The 25641-nt window shown below is 43.1% G+C and overlaps 1 protein-coding gene across 3 annotated transcripts in view; it reads right to left on the bottom strand.

The window, feature by feature from the left end:
- mcf2lb (mcf.2 cell line derived transforming sequence-like b) overlaps nt 1-25641 on the bottom strand; it is a 48604-nt gene that overhangs the window by 4576 nt on the left and 18387 nt on the right. For all 3 annotated transcript variants that reach the window (XM_080456906.1, XM_080456904.1, XM_080456905.1), the window contains exons 2-26: nt 24612-24695; nt 22051-22165; nt 15471-15561; nt 12150-12269; nt 11377-11493; nt 10679-10828; nt 10302-10426; nt 8841-8955; nt 8571-8690; nt 7855-8046; nt 6796-6987; nt 6427-6586; nt 6231-6298; nt 6000-6085; nt 5733-5799; nt 5534-5649; nt 5122-5191; nt 4833-4925; nt 4621-4713; nt 4149-4274; nt 3157-3378; nt 2928-3020; nt 2672-2750; nt 1842-1911; nt 1316-1419 (exon numbers count right to left, since the gene is read on the bottom strand). In XM_080456906.1, coding sequence (XP_080313032.1) covers nt 1316-1419; nt 1842-1911; nt 2672-2750; nt 2928-3020; nt 3157-3378; nt 4149-4274; nt 4621-4713; nt 4833-4925; nt 5122-5191; nt 5534-5649; nt 5733-5799; nt 6000-6085; nt 6231-6298; nt 6427-6586; nt 6796-6987; nt 7855-8046; nt 8571-8690; nt 8841-8955; nt 10302-10426; nt 10679-10828; nt 11377-11493; nt 12150-12269; nt 15471-15561; nt 22051-22165; nt 24612-24695 — 2868 coding nt within the window. The remainder of the gene's footprint in view (nt 1-1315; nt 1420-1841; nt 1912-2671; nt 2751-2927; nt 3021-3156; nt 3379-4148; nt 4275-4620; nt 4714-4832; nt 4926-5121; nt 5192-5533; nt 5650-5732; nt 5800-5999; nt 6086-6230; nt 6299-6426; nt 6587-6795; nt 6988-7854; nt 8047-8570; nt 8691-8840; nt 8956-10301; nt 10427-10678; nt 10829-11376; nt 11494-12149; nt 12270-15470; nt 15562-22050; nt 22166-24611; nt 24696-25641) is intronic.

The following is a 25641-nucleotide window of genomic DNA, read 5'->3' as shown; positions in this document are numbered from 1 at the left end:
GCTCCTGCAAGGTTTTACAAATCATTTAAGAATAAGGCAGATACCCTGAGACATACCCCTCTGTACACTCTGTACCTTCCATGCATTTGCACAGCGACTGCCTTGTTTGTGGAGGCAGTTGCGGGGACTACTACAGTCATTAAAACTGTTTTAATTGGGATATGTCTATGATTCCATGTTGCCATATTTGGTAACCGCTTTTCGAAAAGCGAAAATGCGAGGCCATGGTTTACTGTGATTTTAGAACAGCTAAGGGGGTTTTCTTACAACCTCCCTTAGGTGTTCTAAAATCCAAGGTAAACCACGTCGTCTTGTGGCTTATTGCTTTAGTAACTGATCTAACCCAGCACGCTCTAACAGAAGATAGATGGAGAGTAATGAAGGCATGTGACACAAGACGGACAACTAACTCTAAAGAAAAACAGCCATAATACTGAATGGAAGATTTGAAAGGTGTACATTACACATAAGGGGATTGATTATAACTATAACCAATGTGTCAGCAGTCAGTACCTACCAATACATTTATGATGCACTGAATAAAACTAATGTCTACAGTTGCACGGTACCTGGTGAAGGAAGCAGTGTCATGGGCAATGTTAAGCTTTTATCATCAGTTGTTGACGACTCTGTGGAGGGAAGCATGCAGTGTTTGACCTGTTGAACTTCACTTTTACTGCCTTAAATTCATGCTGTGATTCTGGCCATTAAGATGACTTCAGCATGACAAAGAACTACAACTAATGTTCTTTGACCCACGACACTTTGAAATTTAGGGGGGACGTTTGTTTAATAAAATGTGCAGGGCGGGGAGATATTCTTGACACGAAACTCTGGGTGGTCTGCGGTTACCTTTCTGAGTTTTGAGGTTACTGAAGCCCTGCAAAGTAAAACGCTTTTTAGCCACGGCGGCTCTGTCTGTGGTAGGGCTGGTCGCAGCCTCGTCTGGGCGTAGACGAAGAGTGGGGGAATAAGGGGAAGTGAAAACATATAAAGGGAAAGAAAGAAACCCAAAGAGGAAGAGCAGAGTGTTAAAGAGAGCACAGAGAAACATTCTAGATGTAAAGAGTGAAAAGTTAAGACACACGTCGGTCTTCATAAGAAGGAATGGGTGTGTTCAGCGTAACAGATTGTGGCTGCAGAGTGGTTAATACTGAACTGAACTCACAGGAAGTGAAAATCAAGCTGAATACAACCAGTAAGGAGTAATTATAGCGAAAAGAGGAATTTGGTGGAGCATCAGTTCTGTTGTAGGGCAGTAAAGATATTCAGTTTAAGGAGAGTTGCTTTTATGTCCCAATTCTAGCACAACTACCTTTTCCTGTTAGCTTTGGAGAGGCAGTGTTAACATCAGGACTGCAGGGTTCAGTCTTCCTCTCCTCTCCCTTTTTCAAGCTCCTCTGACCGCTCTTGAAAGGACTGCGGGGTGAAGAGAGAGAAATTAGTCTGTATGTAAATTAGTGACAAAAGCTTATCAGTATATAGCCTTTTCTGCTTCATAAAGTATTTGAGTTTCTCAACTCTTTTTCGATAATAGGCTCTGAGTCTGTGCGCATAACTGTAGTGCTAGGTTTTCAGAAGATGGCTTACCGGTATCCTGCTCCGATTCATTTTCCAATAGCTTCGTTTGATGGCCTCAGCAGCAGATTTCAACCAGAAACACACCACCTTAACATGTGTTAGCAGTTCAAATCTGCTGCCGAGCCAATCAAATGAAGCACTGGGAAAATGAAACGGGAACAGGAAAGGGGTATGCCACCCTCTGTAAACCTAGGACTACCTTTATAAAGCCTATTCGCTGATCAATCTTCATATTTGGGTTCTGAAGAGTGTGAACTGACCTAAGGCTGACAGTTCCACTTGACACAGGAGGGAACTGGAACACCTGGTCTGTCGCCCTCTGCTGGCTGGCTTCAGTATCAGAGAGAGGGAGAAGTGTCACTATACATACATCCATCATTAAACACTTGCGATCACCTTATGTTCATATTTACTTTAAGAATTGCTGTATTCATAATTTTCTCCCCAATTTAGTCATTCCCAATTCACACACACGTGTACACTGACAACATCCTCTGTTGTTCAGGGGAGGCAGTAGGCTGCTGTGTGCCTCCCTGATACACGTGGTGTCACCAGGCAAGGATGATGTAAAGAAGAATAGCACAGACGTTCGAATCTATGCCATAGCATGCGTTGAAGTGGGAGGCAAACTGGCGCCGGAAGTTCAATGGAATGATTTGTAGTCAATGAGAGCTGTCAGATAATCGGTTCAGGAAAATAGAAGACATATTACACATTGTTTTCTGATCTCTAATTACATTGAGGTATTTAAAGAGCACAGTGTAATATTCTGACTTGGCGGTATTTGCTGTGGCAGATTTGTCAGGTTTCCAGGCTAGCCCACTCAGAAATGTTCTCTGTGCTCTTTGATACCTCAATAAAATTGTATGTGTGCACATAGAAAAACTATAGACCAGAAAACAAATTGTGATAAGTCTTATTTTATCTACCTGGAAGTCCCTTTCTTGAAGCATTACAATTATAGTAGTTAAAGTCCTGGTTTAAGCATGGGTATTTGACCTGGGGCTAGAATTAGTAAGCTCAAATGAATGTCATGATAAAGGGGTTGGGAGTATAAATGCTTTTTCTGTGTCTCTGTTTAATTGTATACCTCTAAAGGCCTCCAGTTGGGTCGTCAGAACTTTCCTGATCACATTAACCCAAGTTGTTTTCACTTCCGCTGTTGGTGCCTGAAATACAACAATAAAATACTTAATCCATAATAAACACTATCTGTAAATAACTATACGTGTACTGGCAATTACCCAATGTCATCGTTATTGTTACTATTACAGGTTATGCATGAATATCCTTTCTGTTGATTAGTGTGCAACATGCATCTCATACATGTTTGTAATGTTACATACCTGAACAATATACACCTCCTCCCGTGAGTTACACCAGATTTCAAATTTCTTGTTGTCACCCTTTGCATGTTCAGTAATACCAACAGCGCTCATCTGTTAGAAACACAAGATAAAAAGGAAAATAGAATAGACATCAAGTCAATCTTAAAAATATTGCAAATGCACAATGTTATCCCAGACTCATACAAACACAGTTTATAATAATAACCATAATTGCAGAGAGACTTACACTAAGGGATTGTTTGAAGCTGTACGAGGGGGCTTTCTCATAGCCTTCCCCGTTCTCCTCCCTCCTCTTGCAGAAAAGCAGGGCCTTCTCGTGCAGGAAGATATGTCTCTGCATGGGCTTGAAGCGGGCCATGTCTTTGACCTTAGCGTGACCTTTCTTGTGTTCCGTCCACACACTGAATGAACCCTGCATCAGCAGCCTGCCCAGCTCACTCATATTACCCTAACAAAGGCAAGCGTTACTCACAGGATGTTCTATCGTTCAACCATTTGCCCACATACTACATACTTTAGTTTAATGGTCACTGACTCATTGACTTGTAAAACATTTATCCAAAAAGAAAATCAGCTGATCAGAATTAGGCCTCAAGACAAATTAAACTGATGAGTCTGGTAAAATGCTGAGTATAAATATATAAATATATCTGTCAGAGGTCTCTGTCTTCTGTCCATTCTTTGCCCATGTTTCACGTCCAGTGCCTACCTTCTGTCTGAAGCCTAATCTAAGCTTCGCCGCATGACGGTGTCACTCTGAAAATAATAGATTTTCTGTCGCTGTTATTTTCGGCAAGCAACACCATCGTGTTTGAAGCATTAACACTGACACTTACAAAAGTATCTGTGTTCAAACTCTATTACACTGAATGCACAATATAATAAATAAGCACCACTTACAGTCTTTGTGTAGGCTTAGCACAAAAACATGAAAATAAAATCGTTATTTTAATTATTGTCTTTCCTTCATGACTGTAGTGGATTTAACAGTTCAGATCAAGGGCTCGTAACCCTCACCCAAATCCACTTAGTCAGTCTTTTAAATGTAACGTGTGGTTCAACTTCCAATGGTTTGCACCCTCCATATACTCTATGTCTGTCTTCCATTTGCTGTCATGTGTGTTCTGCTTGTGTCTGTGTTCTATTTGAAGTGTATGTCTGTTCTGTCTGAAGTCACCTGCCTGTCTGACAACTCTGTTCTTCTGTTTAATATCTCACCTCATATCCTGTGATGGCAATGAGGTGCATGGAGTCATTGACAGCCTTGAGAATGCCCAGGATGGAGGACAGCGCCTCCTGCAGGTCACCAGTCCCCTCACAGCCCTTACTGTACTTAAGCAGTTCCTGTTGTTACACACACAATAGTTTCTTGTGAGGGCCAGGAAAAATGTTCTCCCAACGTCTATTTATCGTATTCTACTACACTTGCAGGGACATGTGGTCCTCGCAAGTATAGTCACACACACACACACACACACACACACACACACACACACACACACACACACACACACACACACACACACACACACACACACACACACACACACACACACACACACACACACACACACACACACACACACACACACACACACACACACTTTCTCCAAACAAGGGACTTTGATCTTATGGAAAAAGGGTTATTCAACAAATCTAACACTTCTACTGCAGACAGATGATATATTACCTTCAACAGCAGCTGATATTTGGTAATTCTCTGAACTGGCTTCAGTAGATATGAATCCAAGCCGAGTTTATGCTCCAGCTTCTTCTGACACTCCTGGTTTGACCCAATTAAATGACAATGTATTAGGACACAGCAATAAACAAAGATAAGTGCATTATGAGTGGTTGAGGGCCGATGATTATAGATAAATGAAGACCTGAGACATAGTGTACCTGGAAGAAGGCACAGTCAGAGCATGATCTCCACAGACTCTCAGAGCGAGGCTTGTTGTGACAATACTTCTCATAGATCTGCAAGTCTGTCATCTGAGGAAAAATATATAAATAATGCACAAGACAAACTAACAACTGCATTTATACTGTTGTCGTACAATCCGTAAAATAACAGATTTTCAAGCAAAAAATTGCAACGCACAGATTCGTTATTTTCGATGAGCGGCACCATCTTAGTATGAAGTATAACAGGCTTTAAGTCACATTACTACCACCACCCTGTACTCACCCTCTCCAGAAAACACCTTCCAACCATTTCAGGGCAATCTGTGTACTGCTCCAACTCCCTCAGAAAAGTTCTGGAAAAACAAGAAAAGGTAGTGAGAGAAGTTAAAATAAGCTAATGGCTTTTATGCAGGCGTGGCCTTTATATGGGCATGTATGTATGTATATACGCTCAGTATACATACTTGTATTTACTATTTATATATAAATATAAATATAAACATACATATATATACATGTGATGGGCACAGCTGGGAGGAGGGCCGACAGAGTCAGGGGTTACACGTCCAGCTGGGGGCGGGGGCCATTTAAGGTAGGAGGGGGCCAAACGCACAGTATATTTGTACAGAGCTTTGACTAGAACAGGCTGCGCTGCTGCAGGTATCATTCATGACAGGCAGAGGGCGCTCACTCACCTCTTGTGGAAGTGGTAGATCTCCAGCATGTTGCCAAAGAGAACCTCCTTTTTGTTCTGCAGGGGAGCCGGGATGAGGTGAGCCATCGTTGGATTGTCCATCTCAGCAGCGTATCCCTGAAGCAAAATTAAATACCATGATAGAAATACAGGAACGATGCCTTTGCTTTGTGAGATATAGTGATGATGATGATATATACCTCAAGTACACAGAGTAGCTCTTCCACATAGAGTCTCTCCGTTTCCAGCAGCTCATTCATAACATGTCTGCAAGAAAAGAGACGAAAGGTCAGTTTGAGCACAGATGCAGTGAAATACAAATTGCACAATACAAATTGCCATTGATTAACAATTTATATATATATTTTTTACTATTAATACATTAGGCAAAACACACTCTAATGGGTTTTCATGTGATGACGTAGTTTTATTGCGGAAGTGTTAAGATATCTCAAAAAATCTGTTACCTTCTGAGGACTGCCAGGTTTTCCTCCTCCTCTGACAGGGAGGCGTGTCGGTGGTTACTGCCTCCGTTCAGGAGCTGACCATCTCCCTGGGAAATCACATCACATTACATTACATCATAGTGAGCTGAAGGAATCAGTTGTAATTTGTACATCAAAAATTGGAAGGCAACGGCAGACTATGGTGGCACACTATGGCTAAAACGGCAAGGGGGCTCTAGCTACTCGACTCACCTTCTTGCAGGTGTCACCGTTCACAGAGTCTTCCTCTGAGCAGCTGTTCTCTTGCTGAACTCTATGCGCTGCGACAGGGGGATGAAGAGAAGTGATGAGGGGCAGGGCAGTAAAGAAACACGGAATGCACAGAAGCGCCAAACTGCATCAATCTAGTGGTGCAGGCAGTGTGAGATTTATTGATCTGATGACTGACCAGGGGAGGTGAGAGGGGACTTGATGAAAGCCTCAGGCCTGGGTGCCACTGGCTGCACTGGCCTGGTCTGTTTGGCTGCTAGTTTCTTCAAGCTGACCCTCCTCTTGTCAAACATCTCCTGCATGGACACCTGCTTCTGGAACACCTTCTCTACGTGGTCCTGATACAAAGCAAAGCAGAGAGAGCGTGAAATAGGTGTTTTTATTGCTATTAAGTTACTGGCGTTTGCTTTTATTTTTATTATTTTATATTTGCTGGGCATATAGCTTGGAACTATGAAGTACTTTAATCCAGGCTCGCTTGAGACATCAATTTGACAGGCTGATGTTTGAATGACCCATGTGTTTGGGGGGGGGGGGGGGCACTCACCCTGAACTCCTGGTTGAGCACTGCCTCATACTCCGTCCAGATGGTACCGAGGTCCGTCAGCCGGTTCTGCCCCCCTGTATCCAGGTAACGCTCCAACTCCTGCAGGGCTGACTCCGCCCCTTCATGTGACTGACATTTGTCCACTGGCTGAGATGCCAGCATGTAAATGCCATCATCACACCACTTAGCAGCCTGAGAGGATAAGACAGGTTGGAGGGGAAATTAGACAAAGGGAGAAAGACAAACAGTAGAGAACTGTTTATATTTATATACTAGCTGTCTAGTATGACTATGTCTTGATGATGGCCCATTGCAGTGGCGTGAAATCCCCAAAGACGTGAGTCCAGAGAAGAGAGGGACATTCTTTTTCCAGCAAAGAAGCGACAGAATTGCTCAAGATTGTATCAATTTGGCTAATGCTTATTGTGAACACATATTTAGTAACATGGAGCACCTGTGGCTTACCAAATGAACAGGTTATCAGTTGCAATGGTGAAGGTTGGACTTCAAGTATGTTTTAACTTCACACTTGAAAACAAGGCAGTCATATAGTCAGAAGAGGGCTTCAGCCCCGTGAGGCACACCCAAATGAGGTGTTAGCCGAAGCGAGTGCTTGTGGCAACATCAGCTCCTGATGGCTGCGCTGTCGACTCAGCGCCGTCTGAGTTGCATACTGATAGGGTAGGAGTCCGTTATAATCTATTAAAAAAATTGCACATACTTGGCAATGAAAGTAAAGGAGACTATGCCTAGGTCAGCTCCAGATTTTGAATAGAAAGCGAGGAAGAAGCCTATTAGAACTTTCACTAGGAAAACATGTCACCCTGTGTCAACTCTCCTACTTGTGTCGACACACGTAATGTCATAGACGACTGATATCATAGACACAGATGACTGACGTCACAGGCTGGCAACGTGAAACCTGAGATCCACATGGGACCCACACCGTTGCCATGTGGATCCCGAGATACACACGATTCTATTTCTTTGAATACATATACGTGTATTATACATGTGTGTACATATAAGTATTAAACGTATGCATGGCCTCCTTCTCACCCTCTCCAAACTGTGGTGTAGCTCCATGGCTGTGACGAGCAGCTCTTTCTTCACTCTCAGTTTGCTGCCGAGATCCTCACTGACTGCTCTGAGCTCGATGCATTTGGGCTTGATGGAATCCTCGGCATAGTGGGAGTTCTGGATCAAGTCATCACCCTCTTGTGCCAAGGCCATGCATCTGTCTAACAGCTCCTGAAAGATACAGGGCCAAGGTGGATGGGTGGGGGTGCATGGGATAGATGTTACATTTAGTTTTGTATCAATCTTGTGCAATTAAATATGGTACCAGGTCAAATTCTGTTTGTTTTGTTTGAACCTCCTAAGGTGCCAGGTGGGTGGGGCTCCCCACATAACACAACACAGTCTGTATAATCATAAAGTATTTGAATGTCACTTTAAAATAAAATCTGTGATTTCTGAGTGACTATTCATCTGAGATTCTGAAAAATTTACAGGTCCGGTAAACCCCTCTCATATGCTACACAAAGCAGGTTAAAGCTGTGCAATGTAACATTTTTTTTGTGGTTACAATGTTATTTTTTCCATTTGTTAATACAATATAACTTATACAATTGGGGTGGTTGTATTTTGTCTGTGCTCTTCTGCTGAGACATTTAGATCCTTAGCTTTAAAGCACCATGAAAGGAATCATTTGTAAATATCATATGACTCAAGTCTCCACTCTGCCTACATATATGAGGTACGGAGTCACTTACACAGACTTTGGCCTCATAGCTGGTGAGTTCGCGTAAGATGTGTTCAGCATGGGCTGGACTGATGCCCACTTCAGAGAAAGTTGCGAGTTTCTCAGCCACCTGGTCCAGCAGGGCTGTCACCTGCAGCATGAAAAATAGCTGTCAGAAATCAAGTGGACTGTCCTAGAATCTACAGTAGTGCTGATTTATTACGGGTTAATTTATTTGTAACACTGGGATTTTACAGAGCATGGATGAATACAGTTGAGGTAAAGGCCATGACCAACTCACATCTCTGTAGTTGTGCTCAAAGTGTCGGAGTTGGAGGCATTGTTCCAGCTTGGTCTGGTGCCTCAACCAGAACTCATCAAACGCCCTCTCGGTCTCGTCCAACTGAGACAACAGTCTGAAGGAGGTGCAGGAAAAAGAGAACGGGAAGGACAAGGGAAATGTGAATGGTCAACAGAGAGAGAGAGAGAGAGAAAGAATTTGGCAGCCGAACGGCAAAAGGAAAACAGAGGGATGTGAGAAAGGGGGATTGAATTTAAGGGTTAAGGATGATTTTAAATGTAGACTATCTGCAGTGAAATAAATAAATGATGTTTTTTACAATCTGATCCATGCTCAGCCCTGCACCAATCAAAGTTACTGGATTGGTTTAAAGATGAGGACTCAGGGGAGTGAAGAATTCAGAATCTCAACAAAAGACACTGGTGTCTACATGACAAGAAAGAGACACTGGAGAAAGTGGTAGTCAGCTGGGCCATTGAGGCCACTGTGGCCTCAGGGCATGCCATGTTCTTTAGGGGCACAAGGCCAAACTGAGGGACAACGATGGCCATGGCCTTCGTGGCCTCCCTGAAAAGGAAGTCTCGCTTTAGAAAGACTTTCGGTGGGGCGCCGGAAGTCTAAAGCGAGACGAGATTTAGAGCCCCATAGGCGCAGGTTTTTAGCTGCGGCGGACCCGGGATGGAGTTATAATTTTTTTACCACTCGTCCTAGATCTAGGATATCATAACATCATAAAACAAGACCAGGAGACCTGGTTCTGCCAGACCCAAAATGAAGTCCTAGTATGTAACACACCTACAAACCACTTTATAACTGAAGTTCATGATGTCATGAATAGTTCGTGACGAAAGGGGACGTCGCGAACCTTTTTTTGGCTGGGTCCGGAGGACAAATGACCCCTGCCCATGTATGGACGAAACAGATACAAAGCCTCATGTAAGCCCGACCCCTTGGGTCTGGCAAAAGGTAAGACAAATTCTCCTTTAAAGCATACTGCCCTAGTGCCAGCTCTTGTTAGGAGCAGGATGATGGGCCGAGAAGAGACAACCACTCAAAATCAGCTACCATCAACAATAACTTGTTGATGGTACTGGATATGTGTTTCTATTGCAGTGCTAAAAGCTATTTCAAACTGAATCCATGTCATGGTAGAGCTGAAATCATGCAATAAATTACCTTGATTGAACAGTGATTATTTTTCTAAAACCACACTCTTCCAGGGAGCATGAATGCATGCAGCAAGTTATCACCTATGGGTGGTGCTAGTGCAAATGCCAGTGGGTCACTAAAATCAGCAGGTAAACATCCTCTGGGGAGCATGAACGCACTCTGCTAGATTAATGGCAATCTGCCTGTTAGATTGGGAGATTTTCTTTTTGTTGATAGTTTGTGAAGTCTGGCTGGTGTGTAGTTCTGGAATACGCCTCTTCTGCTAGTGTTCTAGATCCCAAGGGTTCTAACCTTTGCACGGTCGCAAGGTTCTCCATTTCATCTTGGTTCATGTTGTGGTCAGGGTCTCTCATCACAGGCTCCTTGATGCTCTCCAATATTCTGCTGCCTTGACCCAGAGCCACCTTCAGATCATCCTACAGACGCAGAGAGAGAGGGATGTTCTACAGTATGTCATCCAAATGCACCACACTGTGTGTGTGTGTGTGTGTGTGTGTGTGTGTGTGTGTGTGTGTGTGTGTGTGTGTGTGTGTGTGTGTGTGTGTGTGTGTGTGTGTGTGTGTGTCTGTGCCATGTTCATGTATTTTTCTTGTGTGTAAGAAAGAGAGAGAGAGAAAATGTGCACCTGCTCATGCTCTTGCATATTGTGCATAGACTGACAGTGTTACCTTCATCTTGTCCTTCTTGCTGGTGTGTGCTTCCAGCAGGTTAGTTGTAGCCTGCGTGTCATTGGGCAGTTCAGTTTCAGCCAGCTCTGTCCCAAATGACTGCAGAGACTGAGCGGTTTTCTTCACCAACAACGCAAATCCCTCAATGGCCTGTCACAGACACACACACACACACACACACAAAAAAGACAAGAAGGGTGTGATTATCAGCATATCGTCACTGTCGGCCAGAAACCTTGTATCTCCATATTTCCAACGTTTTCTTTTTCTTTTCATAAATTAATGCCTTACTACTGTCGTTCAACAGTGTCACGCAAAAGTAGAAAAAGTGTTGTGAGCTTGTATATCTGCTATTATTGCTATTTTTTATACATTTTGAAAGTGAAAGTGGTTAAGTCTTGCTGTCGGTTTTATAAATAATCAACCAATGAAAAGTATTGACACGAGCTTGTGACTAAATATTAACCAAGTCGGATCCATTGGAACACAGGTTTCTATTTCCTGAAAAGTAACCGTTTTGGACCAGGTTTCCACCCGACAGCAATGATTATGCAATTGCAATAAATGCAGCATCTGCAGTGCGTACAGTATTTGCTGGCTCAGAGGGTTCGATGCTGGTTTACTAGACCAGTCATCTTACTGCTGTTGCAGTGAACACAGCGGCGTTGTGTGTGAAAACAGTAGCGTTGTGCACTCACAGTGCGGTGAGAGATCCACTTCTCGTGGCAGTACTCCTGTGTTCCTCCTAGCTCCTGGGTCAGCTGGCTTCGGTCGATGTAGGAGTGGAGCTCAGTCACAGAGCTTAGCATGATCACCTACAAAATGCACACACACGCACGCACACAAACACACGCACGCAAGCATGCACATCACAAATTAAATCAAGCACTTTTAACTATTCAGTATTTTGTGAATTAATGTATCCACCAATAGCTAGATTGGTTCCAAAACATATGAAAACATATGAAACACTTCAATACTACAAACACATTTTGGCAAGGGTTTCTTGAGTGTCTCTAAACTAGAGTTGATCCGTTCTATAAATGTGCCTTCATCTTAACAAAGTGCTCAAGTTACAGTACAGTACAGTACAGTACAAGTTACAGTACAGTACAGCACAGTACAGTACAGTACAGTACAGTACTATCCTTTGTAAATGACCATCAATTGTTTCAATTTGATTCTATGAATCATTTTGTAAGCACACTTTTCAGAATCAGACTTTATTGACCAAGTATGCTTTCAATCATAAAAGGAATTTTACTCCAGTTGCACAACAACTATTGCACATTAAATATATTGGTTACAGTGACACAGTCAGTGTGCAGCGGTAGCCATTCATAAGTGTAATAGCATGTGCACAGTAAAATCCTAAGTGTTGATGTCTACATTCGTTGAGTGGAAAAATATAACTAAACGGACGGGTCCATTTGGTTACATTTGTCCACTCTCAGGCAGGCTGATTACATACCGGCACCTTCATCTTGAACTCATCCTTGTTGAACTTGAACAGGATGTCGGAGAGTGCGCGCTGCAGGAGTGTGGTGGGCCTCAGTACCAGGACCAGCTGGAGGTTCCCTGGGAAGGAGCCCTGAGACAGAGGAGATGGAACACTATAACCACTTATGAAGTCTCTCATTCCAGGCAACTCTGATTCTGATTCCGATTCTCAACTCTTAAGCAATGCTACAGAAAGTCTGTAATTACACTGTCTCTCTGCATTTGATGTGCGTGTCACTCTGGATAAAGAGAGTATACTAAATGCCTAAATTGTAGTTGTCATACAGACATATTGACCAACCACCTACACACACACACACACACACACACACACACACACACACACACACACACACACACACACACACACACACACACACACACACACACACACACACACACACACACACACACACACACACACACACACACACACACACACACACACACACACACACACACACACACACACACACACACACACATCTTGCTTTTCATCAGCACATGGACGGAAGGCCTCTGCTAAAATACTCAATCTTATCTATATCGGTACAGTAACTAACTGTAAAATCCAGTTCATCTTGGTACAGCCATTTACCGCTCAACAATTCAAATTGAAACAATAAAATCCCACTTCAATCTTTATGACAACCTGAAAGCAGCTGGATGCTGGCCGAGTGGCGGGAGAGGTTTCTTTCCAGATGCACTGCCGATTGTTAACGCAGCTCTGGTTTAATTAGCTAATGACAAAGCAGTGCTTTGACAGACTGGGGAATGCTGGCCTAAGCAGAAACAACGGGGATACCCCGCTAACAAACAACCACTTGAGATGGGGACTCTTAATGGATTTAATAAATCAATTAGATGTTCCTTCTCGCTGAACAGACAGAATGAGCAACGACATCAAAGTCCAGAACGGTCGCCCACTGCCAGGGGAGACAATGATAATCTCTTGAAACATTGCAGAACACCTAAAACACAGGCTTTAAAAGTATGTGGTAACCTCTAACCATTCAACCGCAAGGTTTAGACTGGTGGTTTAGTCATTGTGGTCACAGCCCATTTATTCTTTGTGAATGGTAGATAGTGGCATACACACTTAAGGACGCACGCACACGCACACACACACACAGCTTGATAAATAGAGGACAGGGATTGTGTGTCTTTAGGGGCTGAGTGAAAACAGTATAAGGTTTTAATTAGGACAGGTCTATAAACAGCACTTCTGCCCTGTCTGTCAGCAATCTAGCAGCAGGCAGAAACCCAACCATGCATGGCAATGGTAGCCTTTGTTAAAGCATGCGCACGCACGCACACGCACACACACACACACACACACACACTACACACACAATACCTATTAGGAAACAGATATAAACAAACATCAAACAATCATTATATGGTTTGACTATGAACTGATTTAGACTCTTCTCGTCCTCATTTGAACTAGATGGCGGCAGCTCAACACGTGCCAGCTTTCATTAACGTTCACTTAGCAGCCTGGCCGAATCCCCCAAACAGGCAAGCCCTTCCAGGGTTGACTGAATACCCCCCCATTACCAGTCTGTCAGCCTGTAACGTCCCCCTTGTGGGGTTAATAAAGCCTGATTCAATTTGAAATGAGTGAGTGAGCCTTGCGTGTCCCCCAGGGATCATGGGTGGTGATATGCATCTCTCTTGCTCTCTCTCTATCAAACAATCCATCTCTCAACACATCCCCCGGTCTCTCCGCAGCAGCCTGTTATTGTCTCTGTTCATGTCTCTGGCATACAGAGCAGTGTTGAAAAGCAGGTCCGGTATTGCAAACATGTGGAAGCTCATTTGGCCTTCAATGGTAATGTGAGATCTGTCAGGAGCTGTCCATTGCTGCATGGTGCTGAAAGGCACTATATGGGGGGTGTCTGTCTTGCATGGACAAACATTGGAGAAAACCATATCATATAATAACAGGGGCTGAGGGAAAGAAGAGATAGAGAGAGAGAGAAATAGACAGAGAGAGAGAGAGAGAGAGAGAGAGAGAGAGAGAGAGAGAGAGAGAGAGAGAGAGAGAGAGAGAGAGAGAGAGGGGGGGGGGGGGATGGGGGAGGGAGGGAGAGACTCATCCTGCTTCCCTTCATGGTGTTTGAACGTGAGTGTGCTACAGCTGATAACAGTGCAATTGAGAATATGAGTCACCCTATTTCAGACAAAGTAGGTTAGTAGGGTGAACCCAGAACCCTTCTACACACAGCCTCTCAAAGAGGCATGCTATTATTACCCAGAAAACCAAGAATAACCCATGATATTTCATTATCCTAACTTGCAGTCATCAATCATGACTGATTACATATTTTTTTCATCATAGAAATAATTCTAATACAGCAATGATTAATTGAGATAAATATGAACAGACTAAACTGCAAGTGACACCAGAGCAGCACGCTCTCCTCCTGTCTGCCTGGCATACAGTACGTGTTTATTTTTCCCTCAAGCTATGAAAACACAGGGCGCTCGGGTGGCGCAGTGGTAAAGTGCCTGCCCGCCACCGTAGGAGGTTGTGGGTTCGAATCCACCGTGGAGTATCCGGCTTTGTCGAGCGTCTACACAGACCCAATTGGCCCGTGTTCGGGGGAGGGAAGCCGGGCGATAATTGTCATTGTATGTGATCCTATGAGCTGGGGCGGTACCTCAGCATGGGAGTGTTGGGCGGGAGGAGTAGCACGAAGGCTCTAGTCTAGGTTCTAGGCTCTAGCCTCCCGGCGGGGGCTCCTCACTGGTAGACAGAAGGATACAACAGTAGAGACAACACAGACATGTGTGTGGGGAGGAACCAATTGGCATAACGACTAAATTGGGGAGATAAAGGGGTAAAACACACCAAAAATAGCTATGAAAACACATGGCAGCCTTTGAGGAGGGAGTTGAGGGATGGGAAGTGTGTGTCGGGGGGTGGGTGCCTCATAACAGCCCCCAAGGGTATAGTGGGGACATTAGTCTATTATGCTCTCCCTTGCACAGATGTGGAGCTCTTCAAGAGAGAGAAGGGAGGAGTGATAACACCTCTCCTACAGGCTGCACCCCCCGCCTCCTCCCAGTGAGGGTGTAAAGTGGGTTTCTCTCAAACCTGCACTCAACACCAAGGATTACAGACTTCAGGTTTCTCTTGAACAAAAGGAGCATGCCAGCAAACACACAGACACAAAGGCCACAATAGAGAAAGTGCTGTGGAAAAGTAAATGTACGTGCTCACAGACACACACGCAGGCACAAAAACACATACAGTGCAATACTCTAAGAAATACTCAAAACTCACTGCGATGCGAAGCAGGGTCCCCTTGACAGCCGCCCATCGGTCCTGCCGGCGGTCGATGACCAAGATGAAACCCACTCCTGTCGCTGACAGACTGGAACACACAGAGGACCACCGTGGTCAACACAACACAACACACCACAATAATAACACACACTGCACGCTTACAATCCTTGAAAGTTTAACATCACGTTGAAAGGTGAAAGACGACCAGACAAGTTGGCACTGATGAGAAGGATTCAATAAAAACATAGTGAAATGGAAAACAATGAGAACACAGTGGAACAATGATATAACAATGTTATTGCTAACAAAAGGGAAAACGTTCAGGCGTGTTAGGTAAAGAGCCCTCAGAAATTACCCCAAAAGAGAAGATGAATGAATCCAACTGGTTTTCCTTTGCTCAGTCTGTGCACAATGGGACAGGTGAGCAGGGAGGCGCTTGCACAGCGAAGAATCATGAAATAGTCCTTTGGTTATGTCTTCTTACTTATAGCTTGCTCAAACAAATGCTGTGCCTGACCTTCTGAGACAGGTTGTCCAGTCCCATAGAACGATGTGCCAGAACGTCCACATGCCCTGTCTATCAGCCTCCAGCGCCATGCAACCACCCCCCCCCCCACCTCCCCTATACTGCCCGTCCTCTGTGGTCCCGAGAGAGATGAAGGCTTTTTATGGTGCACACACACTGCTGGCGGAGCACTCAATGGCAAGATCCGCGTGCAGCTTGTCAGGCAGAATCCCCTCCTTGGCATACATAGAAACACGCACCTCCTATTGTGGACACGTGAGCCCTCACTTCTGTGGGACAACACAATCCACCGATGGTCGGCGCACACACAATACAGTAGATACCAAGACCTCCTTCTCAGCAATAATTCCCTCACACGACCAATATCCAACCAAGCTCTTCACAAATGGCTGGCAGGAGATGAAAGGCCTGTCCCAGAGACCAGTCCAGAAGGGAAAAGACCTGAGAGAAAGAGAGAGAATGGGGGGATGTGCCTGAGAGGCATATAGAAACCCACAGTGAGGGAGCCTTCAGACCATCCCAGCATCCCAGCCTCTGCCGCTTTGTACCGCGCACGACAGTCAGCCAATGAGAGGAGCCGGTGGCTCCTGAGGATGGCTGTAAGGTGAAAAACAGCTCTGGTAGCCAATCAGTAGGCCTCTCTAGAGGGGGGGGGGGGGGGGTGAGAGGGGCTGCAGTGGCTCTTGAAGGAGCAGGCTTTCTCTATTGTGAAGGAGAGTACAGTATGGCTTTCACCACCGGCTCTTTTCTGTCTGCCAGTCTCTGCTTATTACTACCTCTTATTTCTCTCTCTCAATGACACATTCTATGTTGAGAGAGCCTTCGCTCATCCTTTTTTTCCTCCTGAAATCACTATCCTCCCCCTTTCTTCTAATCTTCACCCCCCACCCGTCCTCCTCCTCCACGCTCAGTGTTCTTTCTGCAATTACTCCCACTGATCTCTCAGGCATTCAGAGCAGAGACACAGGAAGAGGAGGGGAAGGGAGAAGTGGGAGGGCAAGACATGAGAAGATGAGCGGGTCTGCCTCCGAGACATTTACGCTCGCTGAAATAGCATGGTTGTTTACGCCCAAAACACAGCGCTGGAGGTTGGCAAATAAGAGAATATGTCATGTGATGAAATTGGCCCTCTGCCTTTTCTGCCGGCGAGGACACACAAAACACAAAGACCCCAACTGGAGAAGCTGATTGGCTGTTGCAGGTGTCCCAAGAGTTTTAATCATATGTCAGACACACAAAGATGTACAATTTAGGATTTGGAAAAACAAATCTATTCAAATTGATTTATTTCATAATACAGATGGAAACATTCTCTTTTGTGACATAATTACTTCAATAGCATGAAAAAAATATGCATTAACCCATTTAGACCTGAGGCCGATTTTAAAAACACCTTCTAAATCCTAACCTAAGTTTTCATAAAATCTTCTATTTTTTATTCAAAAAAATAATAATCTTTTGCTATATACATAGCAACATCTAAAGATGCTTTCCCGGTTTTAATGGTATAACAACGTATAGGCTTTCCCGGTCTTAATGGGTTAAAATCATTTTGCCATTTACTATACATACACTAATACTGGTGAACAGATTTAGTCACACATTTCTATAAATTGATTAATTTAAATATTCATAGAATGCCTCTAGTTGATTAGCGAGGGAGCAAAACCGTGTACTTGGAAGGTGTCCAAATAATTGGATTTCAGGGCTGCTTGGGTGCATGTGGAAAACCCTCACTCATTGTGACAGTGTCAGCTGAGCTGTGGAAAAGCTCCACCTGAAATGTGTTGCATGAATACATACGCATACATATTATGGCCTCTACAGCCACCTACTCTTTCTCTGCCACGCTGCACAGTGCACGGATAGTTCGGTAATTGCTCAGGTTTGAGCACGCGGATAAGTTTAATTAATAAATAAATAAACGGATTAAAGAACTATTGGAAGATGCATTTAATTATTAGTTAAAAACAGTAACAGTGTTTGTAAGTGTGGGAGTGGGGACTCAGCCCAAGGACAATTAAAGGACAATTAATTTACTGAGTATGTTTGACGATGCAAAGCATAACGGGTTTTTAAAAGGATTATGACACAGAAGATCACATGCTTCACTGAGACTAGTAGTGGGAGAAATTAATTAAACACTGACTTCAATGTCAAAGGAACCACAATCTGTATACAATGCTTTGTAGTAGTAGTAGTAGTCATAGCCATGAAGTATTATGACATTTCACACAAAAAAACTAACAGAAAACAGCACAAAACATGACATGAAGCATGACTTCAGTTTAAAATTAGGGTAAGTGATATTTTTGGGTTAAAAAAGGCACTATATTCTGATAGTAATCATTGTTATAGAGTATTTGTTCAATAACAGGAGTCTCCCTGTCTCTCCAGCTCTTTAATAAACAGAAAATACAGTTTCAGGTAGGTGACAAACTTTCAGCCAATCAGGAGAGAGTACCCATTAAATGGTTTAATCTGTATCCTGACTGAGTTCTCTATCATGATTGGATGAAATTGGTATTCCCACCTGACAACGAAATGTTCTGTTTAATAAAGAGCTGGAGAGACATGGAGACTCCTGTTACTGAACAAACACTATGAGTATCAGAATATACTGTAGAGCTATTTTACAATTAATGATATACATTCTTCGGCTTCTTAGACAGATAAAGAAAATCACTTACCCTAACTTTAAGGAAAAAAGTAGAGTTAAAGAGTTAAAGGTATGGTAAGTGATTTGCTTTGGTTAAAATAAGTGTTAAATAGCTCTATATTCTGATAGTACTCATTGCTAGAGTGTTTGTTCAGTAACAGGAGTCTCCTTGTCTCTCCACCTCTTTATTAAACAGAAAATGCATTTTCGTTTCAGTTTCAGTTTCATTTCCAATTTTATCCAACCAGGACAGAGAACTCAATCAGGATACAGATTAAACAAGTGAAATTGGAAGTGATGACACTAAGAAATGAGCAGGCAAAATTGGAACTGGAACACTATAAAAATGAAGCTTAAAAATGGGTACTTTCTCCTGATTGGCTGAGATTTTGACACCTACCGGAAAATGTATTATCTGTTTATTCAAGAGCTGGAGAGACAGGGAGACTCCTGTTACTGAACAAACACTCTATAGCAATGATTACTATCAGAATATAGTGTTTTAACCTTTTAACAAAATAATTTTTGTTTTAACCAAAAAATATCACTTACCCTACCTTTAAAGTGCGACAAATGTTCCTTTTACAGGACATAACCGGTCATGATACTGATGTTGGATGTTTGCCGCCTGTGTGCCATCTGTCCTGCCTGTTCACAACAGCCTGAAGCTCAAGGCTCTTATGTCGGTCACCTCATTATTCACCTCTATGGTTGTACCTAGCAGGAGGTGGAATTAGAAATGCTACCCATTTGAACAGGGACTGTATTGGGGTAAGGCCCAGTTTATATTAAAGGGACACTATCAAGACTTTAAACATGATCTCTATGAATTTGTTGGAGGGATAATAATGCTCCATTAGCAGTCATAAAACTGTTCAGTCTTCTGTGTGTTTCTGAAAAGCTGCCAAAGTTGTGCTTAAAAGTTTACTCCAGGGATGCCACTGCAGTAAAATCCATGAATGTGGAAAACATTCAACCATTCCTTCCTGGTTTTTAGCTAGGAGAACTACTGAAAGGAGAACACAAAGCAACATCTTCAATTTGGAAGTCCGTGGTTTTAGAAGTAATGGGATGAGCAATATTCACTCAAAATGTGGCGTTTGGATTCCATGATTCTGATAAAAGTACAGACTAGAGAAGCAATTATTATCAATTATTATCAATCGAATTATTATGTTAGCCAAATTTTATATTCATAGGAGTAAATTCTCCTTTAAAATGACATTACATGATTAAACAATTGAAGTATCCACTGATACAGTATGAATACAAAATGACCAATTTAGCATTCAATTCATTTATTATATTGTAGCGACCCAGCAAAGGACCTGGCCGTAACTTTCTCCTTCAAGGGAGCTAGCTCTCTTGGCGTTGCTTGTCACCTGCCGGTCTGCTGAGCTGGAGACCAGGGTTCGGTCCCAGCTCAGTGGTGAAATTGTGGTGAAATATTGATTTATTGACTGAAATTGTGACGTCATTGGGTGATGATGTCATTAGCATGCCTGTGCTGGGGTTGCTATGGCGATCAACGTTTTACTTGTGATATAACTTTTTCTTCACCACCAGTCTTTACTACAATGTGACATTAAAAAACAACAATATTACAGTTGACTTACTATTGTAGTCTTAAGTGTGATATTGTAGTCTTACTGTCACATTGTTGTCTTAAAGGAGGTTCTCTCCTGAATTAATAAAATGTATATCCTGACCTGAAACTTTATTTACTGTTTACTAAAGGGCTGGAGAAATTATAATGTTTAGACACTAGACAGCTGTGAGCGAAACCATGATTCAAAAGTATACGTGCGCACCAAACCAAGAAAAAGCTTTGTTGACAGGAATTTGTGCATTGGAATGTATTATTCACAGGTTCTCACACACACACACACACACACACACACACACACACACACACACACACACACACACACACACACACACACACACACACACACACACACACACACACACACACACACACACACACACACACACACACACACACACACACACACACACACACACACACACACACACACACACGCTCATCTAGCTGTCTAAATGCATTATTCAGGCCTAAACGGGCAGAACCATGGCTGATTCTATTTTTAAGTATATGCCACACTGCAGCCACGATGCAGAGGGAACCCAAAGCGGGGGATGGAAGAAGGCAGTGTTCGGCTGGGTTAAGAGAGGACATAGTTGGGAATGGAAAGAGAAGAGCATGCAGTGAAGCAGTGGTCCTTGACAAGAAAAACATTTTCTTGTCAAGGGCCCCCAAATTAATATGTATTTGGATGTGGACCCCCATCCGAAAAGATATTGTGCCAGGGACCCCCATAATTAAAAAAAAAACTATTTTTTAAATGTACAAGACTTTAGGGCTGTAGGTCTGCTATTTTCGAATAGCCAAAGTAGAAAATATTTTCCTTTGATGCTATATTAACACATTTTGCTGAGGACCCCTGGAACCGCCTCCAGGACCCCACTTTGAGAACCACTGCAGTAAAGAGATCTTAGAAGAACGTACGGAGGTGCTGTAATCCACCCCTCCTCCCCCTCCCCTCCCAAGGCCTTGTCTGTCAGTCTGTAGAACGATAATCAATCTCCCGAAAACACAACAAAAACCCATGGTCTCTGCGTTGGCCAGCTAATTAACCCAGGAGCGAAGAGACAACCCGTCCTCCCCACCACAGCTATAGAAATCTCTTTGGGCTACACTGACAGCCCCATCCATTAAAACCACCCGAAATACAATTATGTGATATGAAGAGAATTACACCGGTCCTGTACTTATCTACACACCAGCCGCATTGGCTGTTCAAGATCAAAGCATTGTGTAAGAGTCTCATGCCCCCTGCTGGCAAACAGCAGCAAAAAGGAGTTGGAACACCCCACAACACGCTCAACTACTGTACCTTTGCCTACCTTTCCTCATCTCCCGTGTCATCTCTTACTTAGGTAGGTGATGTTTATACTAACCATGACATCTCTGAGTGTCAAAATGGAACCAAATGAGTCAAATTTTTACACTTTAATACAGTTAAATTCACACTACAGATTTTACAGTGTAGGATCATGAATACGGCTTCCAGACAACCAAAATAATTTCAGCAGCAATGCAGATGTGCTGCGGCAAGAAGGGGACAGATGAGGATACTGTAGTGTAGTGTAGTGTAGTGTAGTGTAGTGTAGTGTAGTGTAGTGTAGTGTAGTGTAGTGAAGTGTGTGCGTGTGCGTGTGCGTGTGCGTGTGCGTGTGCGCGTGCGCGTGCGCATGTGCATGTGCATGTGCATGTGCATGTGCATGTGCATGTGCATGTGCATGTGCATGTGCATGTGCATGTGCATGTGCATGTGCATGTGCATGTGCAAGCTGGCATAGAAGGCTACCTGGGCACGCTGGTGAGATAGGTCAGAACATTGTGGAACTCTCTCTCCTGGATCTGTCCAAAGGCAGGGAATTCTGGGAAGATGATGATGGGGCTGCCGTTGTGACCTCTGCCCCCTGAGGAATGGGAGTTCAATAAAAGGAATATTAGGCACAAATACATCATCAACCGCATGTACAGTGAACTGTCCATAAACAGTATGCTTTTAGCTATAATCGTGTGAGAGGAAGGTCCAGTAGATAAGCCTAAGCCCTGAGTGTTAATGTAACTAATTATAATCACTGCTAGCAATGATCACCATTACTTCAGAATCATTTTGAAACTCATTTATATTTCTGGCCAGTGTACTGAGAACTCAGTGAGTTCATTGAAGGGAGAGAATACAGAGCGTCCAGTGAAACAAACTGAAACAAGAGCATTCAGAAGCTGATGTCGGGGCTCGTCTCTGACCTTTAAAAAAATTATAACCACATGCTAGTGTTAAGGCTGTCTGCCTGAGGGAGAGTGAAACCAAAAAAACACAAGATGAGAGAGACTCATTTAAGCCTATTTTATACTTGGTCATACAATGGATTCACTCGTTGAACACAGACGATCTACAAGCTCAAAACAGCTCGCGATGCGATGGGCTCTGAGCTTTTAGGTCTGCTATTTTTGGCACCCAAGCTTATAAATTAAGCAACAGTCTCCCTGGGTGGTGGGGGTTGGTTTGTTTGTACACATTGGCAGTTACAGAAGCAGACATAGTGACATACACAGATGCATGCATGCATGCACGCACGCACGCACGCACGCACACACACACACACACACACACACACACACACACACACACACACACACACACACACACACACACACACACACACACACACACACACACACACACACACACACACACACACACACACACACACACACACACACACACACACACACACACACACACACACACACACACACACACACACACACACACACACACACACACTTCCTTCAGGGAGCTGCTCTGTCAGCCCATGTGATCGGAATATCAATCTGTCTGCTTTTCCTTCTGCCATTGCTATAGCAACAGCAAGTGCACGGTCATGCTTCCAACCATAGTCAGATAGCTCAGATCTTTGTCTAGAAAATGGATGCAGAGAGCAGAAAACATCCAATAAATAGTCTGCTGCAGCCCCAGGATCACCCCTGCCATTCCTTGTGAGAACATCCTTTGTGTGTGTATGTGTGTGTGTGTGTGTGTGTGTGTGTGTGTGTGTGTGTGTGTGTGTGTGTGTGTGTGTGTGTGTGTGTGTGTGTGTGTGTGTGTGTGTGTGTGTGTTTGTTTCGTGGTTATTTATGTGTGGTTTGAGTGGGAGAATGTTCTTGCAGCTGTCTAGTGATCTCTGTACAGTTGATTTAGTCACTCTGGTGAGAGAAACTCAGACATACGGCAATGTAATAAAAGACCCAGGCGCTGTCCAGAAGGTAAAGGAGTTCAGCATAACAGCACTGGACTAGAAACACAAACCAACTGATAAGGGGAAAAGGACACAGGGGATATTTGAATTGCAAATCATAACCGTACTAAGCAAGCGGGTCATGTTATCTAGATATCGCATATAAAAATTACGGTGCCATGATCCCTGTCATGAATAAGGTGATAGAACAGCATGTACAATTTTATTGGAAGCTGGAAATGTTTTTTACTCAAAACAATACAGTTTGATATCTAGCCAGCCTTGATCAGATATGAGTCTTTGACATCAACCAATCGGACACAAGATTGGTCAAGTGAGCTTTCCTCAGCAGCCCAAAGTTATACTGAAACGATGGCTTATTTTTAATTATTTCTGTTTAGTATTTTACCTAAAAAGCCGGATAACCTATACTGTAGCGGTTGGGTCTTTTTTGTTAATCAAACAAACCAGCACATATGCTTACAATACAGATGTTATGGAATCACAGTGGATTAAACATATTATAACAAATGTTACCTTTTGATTAAAAGGGAGGACAAGATTACAGCAACAGTGGCAGTACAGTATGTCTTGTCATTATTTTTCACTGTCAAATCCAACCATAAATTTTACCATTTTCAAGGCGTGATCAAATAACATAATCTTAGATTCCAAGTTGCCCTGGTTTGTCCTCTTTTCTCATTATACAGAAAATGTTGTCCCACCCACATATTTGCATACAAATTTGCCAGTGTATCATGACCTTAAGGGACAGATCAAAACCGAAAGCCAGTCGGTGGGATGGAAACAAAGCAGAATGGCCACTGGCATACAGGCATACAGGCAGAAACTATATATACAGTATGTACAGTACATTCAGATGAATAGAAAGTGAGTCAGTCAGACAGACAGACAGCAAGAACCAAAACAAACAGATGATGCCACTAATCAGAAAGAAAGCAAGATACGTGAAGATACAGTGCAGAGGTAAAGACGGAAACACACTCAGTTATAAATCAAGAAAGAGGAAGCCAATTCGGCCATACTCAGGGGGGGACCCCGATGGGGTCAATAGAAAGACAACAGATAAATGGGTGAACAGATGTAAAAAGTGACTAACCTGAAAGGAAGGCAAACTGCTTCCTGAGGTCAGAGGTGATGTCAGCAGCACAGAGGAGACTGTTTTCCTGCTGCATGATTTCATCTGGGGGACAGAGAACAAATTAAATGTAAGTGAAACATCACAGCTGTACTGTAGGGGCTTATCAGGGAGCCCAATGTTGTGTCCTTCTAATGGACGATGTGCACTGTGAAATCACAATGAAAGGCTGCAAGATCAGGTTCAACTTTCTAATGCAAGGCCGTTGTCTGTGAAATTTGTTTCAGCACAGGTGAAAAATAGCCCTGATATTTATTTTAACCAATGATGAACTTCAGTGAAACAGGAATGTAAACACAAAAGATAAACAGTAAAAGGTTCAGCAGAACCATCTGTGCAAAGGCCAGCCCTAAACTAACCACAATCATCCAAAGACAATCGAAATAGTGCAAGAGATGACATTTACTGTGACAAGAGATGAATGAGGAACAAATAGCAATACTATAACATACATTTTTCAGCACACGGTTGTTGTAGTGAAACACACAGATTTCCTATGTATTTCTATATCACTGAAATACCAGGAGACAAAACACAGGCTAATATTGGCTTAAAAGTACATTTTAAGTAGTGAAAGTTAAAGTAGGTCAACTCCACCAGCACACACAAACACTTCACAGACACATTGCTAGGGTTCATAATCACATGCATGTGTATTACGCTTTAACAAAGACACTGAAAAAACAATCCTTTTACGAAAAAGACTGGGTCAAAAGCCCATATTTGGCTGGCCGTTATATGCTAAATCGTGGTCAGTTTGTTAGATGCACAGTAAGCGATATTGTCTATAATATCCAGGAATTCATATTAAAGATTATAATATGAATCTCTGGATATTAAATGTTCATGAGGAATTTTAGCGGTCCCAGTAATATTTGTCGTTACAGTGAGTGTACTGAAGTAGCTATCGCATATGATGATGGTTAAACTATTTTGATTAAAAAAAAAGCTGCAAAGAGCAATACTTTCCAGTTTCCAGTCATGTCCTAGG

Source organism: Gymnoscopelus braueri (assembly GCF_963280865.1).
Source record: "Gymnoscopelus braueri genome assembly, chromosome: 18".
NCBI lineage: Eukaryota > Metazoa > Chordata > Actinopteri > Myctophiformes > Myctophidae > Gymnoscopelus > Gymnoscopelus braueri.
Note: the sequence above shows the minus strand (reverse complement) of the source record. Positions and strands in the feature narration are given on the sequence as shown.